This window comes from Poromitra crassiceps (assembly GCF_964638095.1).
Source record: "Poromitra crassiceps genome assembly, chromosome: 28".
NCBI lineage: Eukaryota > Metazoa > Chordata > Actinopteri > Beryciformes > Melamphaidae > Poromitra > Poromitra crassiceps.
Window position 1 is genome coordinate 19,694,558 of NC_139651.1, and position 12,287 is coordinate 19,706,844.

Below are 12,287 nucleotides of genomic sequence, written 5' to 3' on the forward strand. Positions count from 1 at the left end.
CTATTAGGCTTGCAAGTAATTCTGAGAATAGCTGTATGTATTGCCTGTAATTAATCATTCATTACAAGCAATAGGTACATGCTAACCACACAATTATTGTGATTTCTTTTTAATGTAATAATTTGTTTAAGTTAGCAAAAAAGCATTTAGTGGTGATGGAGATTTTATGATAATTCATACGTGGTCTCTGTAGACCTCCCAGGTCCTCCTGAGAAACTGAAGATCCTGGAGGTCTGGGGCTTCAATGTGGCTCTAGAGTGGAAGCCTCCTAAAGACGATGGCAACTCTGAAATCATTGGTTACAACATTCAGAAAGCTGACAAGAAGACCATGGTGAGTCTATATATAGTACATAGACCATGGTGAGTCTATATATAGTACATATACCATGGTGAGTCTATATATAGTACATATACCAGGGTGAGCCCCAGTAACACAACTGACATATGTCATTGTAGTATAAAAAGAAGCCGAAAACAAGCATCTGATATTGGTAGCAGGCACCTTAAAAGCGCAGGATCTCATTTGCCACATTTGCGACTACAAGGAGGAAAACATTCATAATTGATGTTCAAATGACATCCAGAGGGCATCCAGAGGGCTACGGTCTCCATCCCATAATAGCTCCCAGTGACCAGGCCTTTTGTTTTACTAACAACTGAAGCACTGCTAAGCCCAGTAATGTATGTACACTATGTGAGAGGAGGAATGCTACATGGACGCAGAGGATATTCTTTTAGCCTCCCTGTGCCTTGTGACACATACTGTACTGTAATCAGCCAGTGTCTTGTGACACATACTGTACTGTAATCAGCCAGTGTCTTGTGACACATACTGTACTGTAATCAGCCAGTGCCTTGTGACACATACTGTACTGTAATCAGCCAGTGTCTTGTGACACATACTGTACTGTAATCAGCCAGTGTCTTGTGACACATACTGTACTGTAATCAGCCAGTGCCTTGTGACACATACTGTACTGTAATCAGCCAGTGTCTTGTGACACATACTGTACTGTAATCAGCCAGTGCCTTGTGACACATACTGTACTGTACTGTACTGTACTGTAATCAGCCAGTGTCTTGTGACACATACTGTACTGTAATCAGCCAGTGCCTTGTGACACATACTGTACTGTAATCAACCAGTGCCTTGTGACACATACTGTACTGTAATCAGCCAGTGCTGGGCACAGAGTCTCCTTTGTGGGCCAGGAGTGTTACATTATGGGCCTGTTCACCAGTGCTCCAACTGCCACCATCCACCACCTCTACAGTAGCTGCCAGGGACTGTGCTGGCCAAGATTGCCCTAATGTTAGCCGAATAACCCTGGACTAATGTCAGCCGAGTAGCCCTGGACTAATGTCAGCCGAATAACCCTGGACTAATGTCAGCCGAGTAGCCCTGGACTAATGTTAGCCGAATAACCCTGGACTAATGTCAGCCGAGTAGCCCTGGACTAATGTTAGCCGAGTAGCCCTGGACTAATGTTAGCCGAGTAGCCCTGGACTAATGTTAGCCGAGTAGCCCTGGAATAATGTCAGCCGAGTAGCCCTGGACTAATGTCAGCCGAGTAGCCCTGGACTAATGTCAGCCGAGTAGCCCTGGACTAATGTCAGCCGAGTAGCCCTGGACTAATGTTAGCCGAGTAGCCCTGGACTAATGTCAGCCGAGTAGCCCTGGACTAATGTCAGCCGAGTAGCCCTGGACTAATGTCAGCCGAGTAGCCCTGGACTAATGTCAGCCGAGTAGCCCTGGACTAATGTTAGCCGAGTAGCCCTGGACTAATGTTAGCCGAGTAGCCCTGGACTAATGTTAGCCGAGTAGCCCTGGACTAATGTTAGCCGAGTAGCCCTGGACTAATGTCAGCCGAGTAGCCCTGGACTAATGTCAGCCGAGTAGCCCTGGACTAATGTCAGCCGAGTAGCCCTGGACTAAGGTTAGCCGAGTAGCCCTGGACTAATGTTAGCCGAGTAGCCCTGGACTAATGTCAGCCGAGTAGCCCTGGACTAATGTCAGCCGAGTAGCCCTGGACTAATGTTAGCCGAGTAGCCCTGGACTAATGTTAGCCGAGTAGCCCTGGACTAATGTTAGCCGAGTAGCCCTGGACTAATTTTAGCCGAGTAGCCCTGGACTAATGTTAGCCGAGTAGCCCTGGACTAATGTTAGCTGAGTAGCCCTGGACTAATGTTAGCTGAGTAGCCCTGGACTAATGTTAGCCGAGTAGCCCTGGACTAATGTTAGCCGAGTAGCCCTGGACTAATGTTAGCCGAGTAGCCCTGGACTAATGTTAGCTGAGTAGCCCTGGACTAAGGTTAGCCGAGTAGCCCTGGACTAATGTTAGCCGAGTAGCCCTGGACTAATGTTAGCCGAGTAGCCCTGGACTAATGTCAGCCGAGTAGCCCTGGACTAATGTTAGCCGAGTAGCCCTGGACTAATGTTAGCCGAGTAGCCCTGGACTAATGTCAGCCGAGTAGCCCTGGACTAATGTTAGCCGAGTAGCCCTGGACTAATGTTAGCTGAGTAGCCCTGGCCTGATAAGGATTGTGCCTTCAGTCACGCAGGAACAATATTGTTCTGGACGGCACGGCTCTCATGCCGTTCGTGTTTCACTGTCGTCATTATTAGATTCAATTAATTTCTGGTGCATCTGATTATAGCAATAAGCCCGGGGATGTTTGATCATGTTACCAGTGATAATGCATCTGCTGGACGTCAGATATGCCCCTATGTCTAAATATAAGTGCTGGGCTCGTGCGTCATTGGCGCCAATTCATAAACTTTCAAGTACTTTTGAGTCCATACTCTTGTGCCAAACTAACCCAAACATATTTACTGCATATGTCTAAAATCTCTCATCTATTGCACAGTTTGTGTGAGAATGTAACCAGCAATGTTTCTTTCTGAACTGGTTCTGAACTGTTAAAGGGGCTATGTGCGACTTTTTTTGTCCACTAGATTTCGCCATTTCAAACCAAAACAAAGGGGTGTTACCCAAACAATCTTGACTCCTCCCCCCAGTGTGTGTGTGTGTGTGTGTGTGTGTGTGTGTGTGTGTGTGTGTGTGTGCGTGCGTGCGTATATAGCTATATATAGAAAGAGAGATAGATATAGATATATGCCCCCCTATATGGCGATAATTCCACTCATGTATGAATACAGGGGTGTGTGGATCACTGCACAAACCCGATTGTTGGGTACAAGTTGGGTAGCAGCATAATTACTAAAATAAATAAAACAGGCTATTGGTTGCATGGTCGAGGGTATTGATCCAATGAGGGGTTTTTATTGCAACAAACAGCTCATAGCTCAGCAGGATGAGTTGCTGTGTCAGTGTTGCTACCTGACAGGTGGACTATTGGTTTGATTCCCGATGGAGGAGATATATTACAGCACTGCCCTCTAATAAGTGTAATAAAAACTAAAAAAAGTTTGTTACGCCTATTTCCACTTTTACTCAAATACAAATAACTTTGCTGCCTCAAAAAATACAGAGTTCACTCTGTGTACATCCCAGGTTAGAAATCACAACCTCTCCCTCTAAAGGCAGCTGACATAAGCAGTGAACCACAATGGCATTGCCAGTAATGCTGTATTTCTCTCTGTATGACTGCATTTCTCTCTGACTTTTGAAGTGCCTGGCTATAGGTCAAAATCTGGAAAAGGCTACTGTATATTTTAGCTTTCAGTCAATTTAGAAATAGTTAAGTAGACTCGGTTATGGCAAGAGATTAATTTCTGGACTTCCAAACATCAATTAGACTCTATATCACCTTTCTAAATTGATTAAAAGCAACAATACAGTATAACAATTTCCTGGTTTCAGCTTCACTATTTATATAATTCATTCCACTGAAAGATGATAAAAGATAATATTGAATGATTGCGCAGCTCTAGCTTTAGGTAAGTAAAACAGCAGTTAGGTTTGGCAACAACAGCAACTTGGTTGCAGTTAGGGTCATTCAAATAAAAATAAAAACTTAAAAGAGCCACGCCTTTTTTGGAAAGATGACATAATGAGTATGAAAGACAATGAGTTTTGGCCTGTCAGATGTGACTGGGGAGGGCATTCCAGAGGGAGGGAGCGGCTGCAGGCAAGGCCCTGTCAGAGCCCCCCTGTCACAGCTTTAGCAGAGATACCTGTGATTCTTGTCAAAGTGGATATAAATTGTATGATCATATTCAGCCAGACAGTCAGATGGAGATTTAAAATGCTGAGCAATTTTTTTTTTTTTTACTACTGGGGGAACCTGGCCCCCCCCATTAAGTCTGCCCATGCTAGCTAATTTTTCTCTCTCGTTCTCACTCTCTGTCATGTCTCTCACCCAGAGGAGACCCACGTTGCATTCAGGTACAGTCAGTTAGATTCAGCTTGGGTGGTGGTGGTGGTGGTGGTTGCTTAAACCTGCGCTAAACCTCTGGTGTCACTCCACATTTACTCTTTAGGCTTTTTTTTAGGCAGAGAGACATAAAAAATACAGGCATCTGGCCAGACAGACCAAGCTGACAAAAGCAGACAGAAAAGGGCAGCTAGGAACAAGCTAAGCACATCAGACAATCCAGCAAGTCACTGCTGAACAGAGCTAATGAGAGATCAGGATCAGCTGGAGTGAAGTGTGGCTCCACAGGTGGGTGGTGATTGCCTAGATCACACACACACACACACACACACACACACACACACACACACACACACACACACACACACACACACACAGCACTGGCAATGTATGAACTGGGCCTGGTATGAACATAAGACATAAACAATATAAAGACAGTACATAGTAAACCTGAAAGTATGAAATAAATCCCATGCAGGAGTGGTACACGGTGTTAGAGCAGTACCGGAGGACCAACTGCGTTGTGTCGGACCTCATCATGGGCAACGAGTATGTCTTCCGCGTCTTTGCCATGAACCAGGTGGGCCTCAGCGAAGAGCCATGCGACACAAAAGACAGCGCCTTCATCCAGAAATCAGGTGGGCTTGGACTGCACATGCCATATATCACGGAGTACAATACAGTTATTATCATTTTATTTTATAATATACAATCCATATGCACATATACACTACATTACATTCAGAAAAGCCATGATTGAGCCATAATTAATAATCTGAGGAATGTGTTGCCAAAACAAACCCAAAATGAGCCTTCTCTGTCCTCAGCTATTGCATACAAGGCACCGAGCTACAAGGAGCACGACTTCTCAGAAGCGCCCAAGTTCACACACCCCCTAGTGAGCCGCTCTGTCATCGCAGGATACAACGCCACCCTCAGCTGCTCCGTCAGAGGCTGGCCCAAGGTCAGTCGCAATTACATTATAGTATGGAAAATACTGGGCTTCACCATTGTCATTTTTTGTGATTTTAGTTTTTAGTTTAGTTTAGTTTCTTTATTCGCACAGTAAAAAACAAGACAATAAAATATACACTGCAATGACAACTGTAGGCTACAATACAAAGGTATACTGTGCAGGGAGAGGTAAAAAAAAAAGCCCAGGGGGCTTGTGTGTGTGTGTGTGTGTGTGTGTGTGTGTGTGTGTGTGTGTGTGTGTGTGTGTGTGTGTGTGTGTGTGTGTGTGTGTGTGTGTGTGCGTGCGTGCGTGCGTGCGTGCGTGCGTGCGTGCGTGCGTGCGTGCGTGCGTGCGTGCGTGTGTGTGTGCGGGAGAGAGAGTGTAAAAGCTTGAGAGTACAGGTTAAAATACCAAACACTGATTACAGAAGATACATTATAATACAGGATTTTACAATGTAATTATCAAATGTTCCTTCAAACTTTTTTTGTAATTTTTTAGAGAAAACATATTTGCCAGATGGATGAAATTATTCCATAGTTGCATGATCTCTTATTTATACTTATAAACATTATGCTAATTTAGTTGATAGACTCCTCCTACCCTCGAACCCGCCCCACCAACAAGTACCAATCACCATCATCAATAAAAGTGCAGATTGGATGAAATAAAATCACCTGAAATGACACAATATCCTGCCCTGTTAGCCCAAAGTGACCTGGTACAGAAACAAGATGGACATCTCAGATGAAGCCAAGTACCGCATGTTCAGCAAGCAAGGCGTCCTGACGCTGGAGATCCGAAAGCCCTGCACTTTTGATGGAGGAGTGTACATGTGCAAAGCAGTCAACCCCTCTGGAGAAGACGTGGTGGAGTGTAAACTGGAGGTTCGCTGTAAGTACGACACAGGGAGAAGCACTGAAACGCATGCTGCCTCTGCTGCATGGACCCTGCACGTACACTCTTCCTGCCCAGGCCACAGTGATTCTTAACACATCGCTAAAGAAGGCTCTTAAGAAGCATCTTAACTGGAGCTGTCCACTATCTCGATGTGAGAGGTCCTCTGCGGCCCACTAGATGGCACTCTGAGCCCACCAGTGGGCCATGACCCAGTGGTTGAGAAACACTGTTGTAGAATAACCTAATCGTGGTCATGTTAAACAAGAACTTCTTCTATTAAACATTATTTATTTCAGACATGAACTGCAGTTCAAATTGCTTTATATTCACAGCATACCACAAAATTGCGAGAAACACTACAGAAAGGTGCTATATAAATCCAAAACATTCTTATTATAAAAGGAATCCATTCTGATTAGAGGAATATATAGCCTACGGTAAAACATTTAAAACACAAGTAACCATACATACAGGGGAGGTTTTCAAGTGTTCCCCAATTTTAAACACTAAAGGGTGCATGAAAGAAAGGAAAAAGGGAAAAACACAAGAGGAACAGTGGACACAAGTATCTCCTTTTGCCTGACGCGGCTGGATCTGCCAGTGTTTTGTCATTAAGAAGGTGTTAAGAATGCCCCAGACCCTTCTTACAAAACCTTCTTAACGAAAGATCATCTTAGCGCTAAGAAGCTTATGGGGAAACGCAGCCTTCTTAACGGAAGATCATTTTAGGCTAAGAAGCAATCGGGAAACGCATTGGCTTCGTTGGCTTCTTACGGGAGCCTTAAGAAGGGTCAAATAAGCTTCTTAGCGCTAAGAAGCTTTTGGGAAATGCATGCCTTTTGTTATGAAAGATCATCTTAGGCTAAGAAGCAATTGGGAAACGCGTGTGCTTCTTAAGGGGGCCTTAAGAAGGGTTAAAGAAGCTTCTTAGCGCTAAGAAGCTTTTGGGAAACCCAGCCAATAACACAAAGGCAAGCCACACTCAAATATGAAGGAATAAGAATTGATCTAGAAATGTTTCCAAGGTCAAAATATAATATATACTAATATATAATAAATATATATTATAAAATAAATATATAATAATACTTACTGTTACTCTGTGTGACATTCTAAAATCTATGACAAATTACAACTACAATGTAATGACCGTCTTTTGTAAGATTAAATGTTGTGCCCAAATATATTGCTTTGATTGAGTAGTTTCTTAGAAATGATTTGTCTTATTCTTTCAACCCCAGATTGCATCTTCATATTGAATACAAACCAGATTATTAGAGCTGGATGTCTTCATAAGAAAAGCACTTACCTTAGAAGCCATTGAGATATATGGATATTAATGCCATGTGTGTTTCCTTGTCTCTGTAACCTCCACCCATGGTAGGTTTAACAAGATACTTTATTTAGCAAATGGCATGCATGGAAAGTACTTTGGCGTATGACTCCATTGTAAGATGGCGCTCCTCTTGAGGCGAGAGGAGGGTTTCTGTATGAGCTAGGATTACACAGCTGTGTCCTGTCAACCTACCTCCACAAGCTGTGTTTGCTCAGACCCAACCCCACCTTACTCCACCCTGAGATCAATGTTTTGGATGGAGTTGTCAAATGATCTAGAGGATGCTTGGAACAAACTTGCTGTAGACCTTTAGTGGTTCCCAAAGCCTCACACTCACCTGTCACAGGCTGCAGTGATGAGCAGTAACAAATAAAATACAAATCAGGTTGTGTCTTTTGATTGTCAGAGGAGGCCTAGATAATGAACAGGAAAATCTGAAATAAACAGACATAAGTATAGTATAGTATAGTATAGTATAGTATAGTATAGTAGGGTGTTTATCGGAAAACTTGGCATTTTGCATTCTTGATGTTTGATTTTCAAAGTACTGTTTTAAAAGTATTTAAGCCCCTTTTTGGATTAAGTGGATCCTTACCTCTGAGGAAAATGTGCCGTGCCATCTCAGGCGATCTTATTTTTTTATTTTTTCACATATAAACAACATGCATATCTGTGTTTTGTCAACCCTGTTACCGACATAATTACTGTTTGAAAAGGTTTTAAATCCATATTTAGAACAAATCTGATATATTATGAAATATAAAGTCTCCCTTGTTACACTAAGTGTGTTTGTAAAGTGAGAATATTGAGGAGTTTACTTTTTCCCATGGATGCGTATGCCCATTTACATTTGGCACTTTCACAGCATCTTCTGTTTAAGAAAAAGTTATGTAAACAAACTAATAATACCCAAATTTCTTTGAGTGGATTACTGGTACTTTTTACTTAACACATAAAATTTGTTTATTTTACATGTGTCTTTTCATTTTTTAAATTATATTAGAATATTATACAAGTAACAGGGCTGACAACAGTTAGCATATTGGTTATACTGCCTGTTTAAGTTATAGTTATGGATGTAATAGGGTTAAGAGACATATCTGGGGAAGTAAATTATAAAATGTTGTATTGCTTATTTGTTGTTTATTCAGATATACAGAGGAATGTTGTTCCCGTTGTAACCCGTTTTAACTGTAACAAATGATTATATGCCTTCACTGATTATATTCATTTAACAGAATATGATCATATTAAAGAGATTAAATACTAATTAACAATTAGTATCCACACATTGTGAGACACTGCTGACTCTAATCAATATTCAGTTAGGATTGGTTTGTGATGTGAATTGAAAAGTAACACTATGGAATTTGTCAATATTTCAGTAGTCTATGATAAACACAACTACGAGTATTATAATCTATATTTCTGGCTTGCAGCTCAAATCATTAGGGAGAAGAAGAAGGGAGATGAAGAGAGAAGAGAATCTGTGATTTGAGCTCAACGGGACAAGAGAAGACATTGTGTTCATCGTCCTCTTTGTGTGTGCATCACTTCCTGCTTGTGAAATCATCTCATAAGTAGCATCCATGCTGTTCTAATTGTACGTGTAGAGCACTGGCTTATTTCATTGACTGTGGCTCATGCTTGATTTTGGCAATTTTGTTTTATTAGATGTGGAAATGTCTGTATTATTTATGAAATTAATTTATGGTTTGGCATCCTATTCCTCTCATTTCAATCACTATAAACCTGAGAATGATTAGAAACAACTGGATTAAATATTGTTTTCTTTTGTTGAGTGCAAAGCCAATTAAAAAGCAAATCGCTTTACAAAACAGCACTGTGAATGATTGCATCCAGTCATATTATTATTGCAGTCATATTATGATGATGTGCTAAGCTAAGTTGTAAGTGCACAGGGGAGAGCAGCAGTTGCATGCTAGCTAAAGCACACAGGGGCATACCAGCCATGCACTGACACTCAGGAGACATGTGGAGTGGAGCAAGGCCCTGTCAAGGGCCAGGCAGTAATGTACTAAAGCCCAGCTAAAGCCAGAGGTGTGAGGTATGTGCTTAACGTGCACCACAGAGGGATGAGGGGGAAGGCTTGGAATAGTCCGGATGTCCTTTTGCCACTGAGGACGCGTGTCAGGGAAGTGGAAACATGTGGTCTGTTTCATCTAGGGAAGGGGGGCTGCCGGAGGTAGGCTACAACCGTCTATTACCATCAGTCATTAACAGCATCTCTTTTGATTCCTTGAAAGTTAATATTTTCAGTTTCTAACCGCAACAGATCCAATTAAGCTCGTATGTGTCTTTTGACGAGGGTTTTTCTCTTCATCAAAATGCACTAATAAACAGGAAATCTAGTCTGCAGCTACAATAGACATCTGGAATGTCATGTCCGTTCCTGTTCCAGTATTTCATCCTGGAGGTTATTCCTCACTCATCAGCCAGTTTACAGCTCAGTGCACATGAGCAAAGAGAGCCAGCAGCCAAGGCCAACAACATGAGCAAAGTCAAGGGGGAGCAGCAGGTGAGACGAAACACCTGTGACTGAATGGCGATATATGAGCATTGAGACAGAAAGCGACACCAAAGGCAGTCTTGACACATGCAGACCTGCTTGAAAAGGCATATATAGTCCTAAGATATCACACCTGACTCTACTGTCAAGTTAAGTTAAGTTATCCTTTATTTATCCCCGTGGGGAAATTCATCCTCTGCATTTGAGCCATCCTCTACTAGGAACCTTCCTAGATCTAGGAGCAGTGGGCAGCCACAGTGCAGCGCCCGGGGACCAACTCCAGTTCTTTTGCCAGTGCCTTGCTCAGGGTCACTGACAGGAGTATCAACAATAACATAACATACATGTCTTTGATGGTGGGAGGAAACCCACACGAACACGGGGAGAACATGCAAACTCCACACAGAAAGGACCTGGGACGGACTGGGGTTCGAACCCGGGACCTTCTATAAATAAAGGGTGTGTGCATGTGTGACTTTATAGAAAATTATTTCAAAATGTTTTTATTCTGTGATTTACGTGTTTTTGAATGACTGTATTTTGTATTGGCTGTAAAATGGTGTTTGGAGCATTTTTCTATGAAAAAAAGCTTCTTCACTGCATCTTAAGGAATTTGCATTGCAGAACTGAAGGAAAATGCATCTTCACTGTGTTTTTATGCTGGAGATCGGGATTCAGTGTTATGTTTGCTCAATGGCACTTCAAAAGGGTGAAAACTTGTTGACATAGGGTTTTCCAGTTAAAGCAAGGACAGTCTTACCATGAGAACACTTTTAGTGCCACGCATAAATATTAACGTCGACGGGAGATTGATAAGGTTAATGCATGCTTTAATTTGCACAGGAACACTGTCCCCAAAAGCAGTCTGTGTATTGGTGGCAAGAAAGGTGTGATATATAGACGGTTTTCACCAGCTGCAACCCCACAGCACTTCCTTTTTCTCAGCTTCTTCTTCTGTGTTTTATGGCCGTTGGCATCCTTAAATGTTGCATTACCGCCACCTGAATTGTATCAGCTTCACAGTGCTAACTATTGACAGTGTCCACTTTCTCAGCTATTCAGGGGAAAACACTGACATAGCCTACTTCTATTTCTATTTTTTTTATTTTTGCTATGTAAACGTTTAAATGTTAAGATAGGCCTATGCGTGCAATAACGTACTGATAGTCAGCTTACTCTGTAACATAGCTTTTATTAGCCTCTCGGCATAACACCGGGACGCGATCTTTTTTTCCCATGATGGCGAAGGCATGACCCGCCCCTCCCTGCCTCTGAATTGGCTGACTGTACTCGGCTGCTATGTAAATAGTGTCCGCTGTTTATCTCCCTTTCTGCTGCAGCATGTTGAAGAAATAAATGTTCAGTTTGAACAACACCCATTCTGGTCATTATAGAGCAAGATGATCGCTTCCACTACCAGGGCCGCCCAAAGAGATGGCAGTGCCCCTGGAAGGGTCCAGCCACTATGCCCTTCCCTCCCCCGTACGCGCTTTACTCATCAACGCTGCAGCTTTCGGAGCTGACTAAAAAAAGTTTGTTAACAGATTATTATTTGGGTCTAAAGCCCTTGCCTGCTCCCGCTTTTTTTTGCCTTGCGATTTTGGCATCCTGAATTTTGTTTTGCTCCTGGCATTTTGCCATCACCGGTCTTGTTTTGTATCACCTGTCTGTGTTGTGTGTTACACCATAAATGGTCCCTCTAGCTGCTGCTGCCCCAAGCAAAATGGCCCACCCCAAGCCTGCCTTGTTGTTGTTCCTCTCCTCTCCCCTCCCCCTCTCCTCCCCTCCCCTCTCGCCCTCTCCTCTCCTCTCCTCTCCTCTCCTCTCCTCTCCTCTCCTCTCCTCTCCTCTCCTCTCCTCTCCTCTCCTCTCCTCTCCTCTCCTCTCCTCTCCCCTCTTCTCCTCTCCTTTTATACACGTTCTCAAACAGTGCAGGACAACGTGATTGGCTGGCTCAGATTTGAACAGATCTGAGCCAGCCAATCGCGTTAATGACGTTAATGACGTAATGTCCTGTGCCCCATGACCGGATGGACTTCCTCCCCCCGAGGCTAACGGCTAACATTCGCTAGTTAGCCAACCAACCAGCAGCTAACATTGGTGCCATGGCACGAGTCCGATACCTCACGAGTCCGACACCTCACGAGTCCGAAAAAAGAGGCTAACTTCCCCCAGACCCTAACCCAAAACCTAACCTCTCCCACCCCCACGCCTAAACCTAACCTC

The 12,287-nt window shown here is 43.1% G+C and overlaps 1 protein-coding gene across 1 annotated transcript in view; it reads left to right on the plus strand.

The window, feature by feature from the left end:
- Nucleotides 1-9,036, plus strand: part of mybpc3 (myosin binding protein C3) — a gene marked incomplete at its 5' end in the record, with an annotated part of 50,068 nt that extends 41,032 nt beyond the window's left edge. Inside the window, 5 exons of the mRNA XM_083662191.1 lie at nt 194-333; nt 4,819-4,978; nt 5,168-5,304; nt 6,003-6,189; nt 8,971-9,036. Of these exons, the coding sequence (XP_083518317.1) occupies nt 194-333; nt 4,819-4,978; nt 5,168-5,304; nt 6,003-6,189; nt 8,971-9,029 (683 nt within the window). The 3' untranslated portion in view covers nt 9,030-9,036. The remainder of the gene's footprint in view (nt 1-193; nt 334-4,818; nt 4,979-5,167; nt 5,305-6,002; nt 6,190-8,970) is intronic.
- Between the last annotated feature and the right edge of the window lie 3,251 nt (nt 9,037-12,287).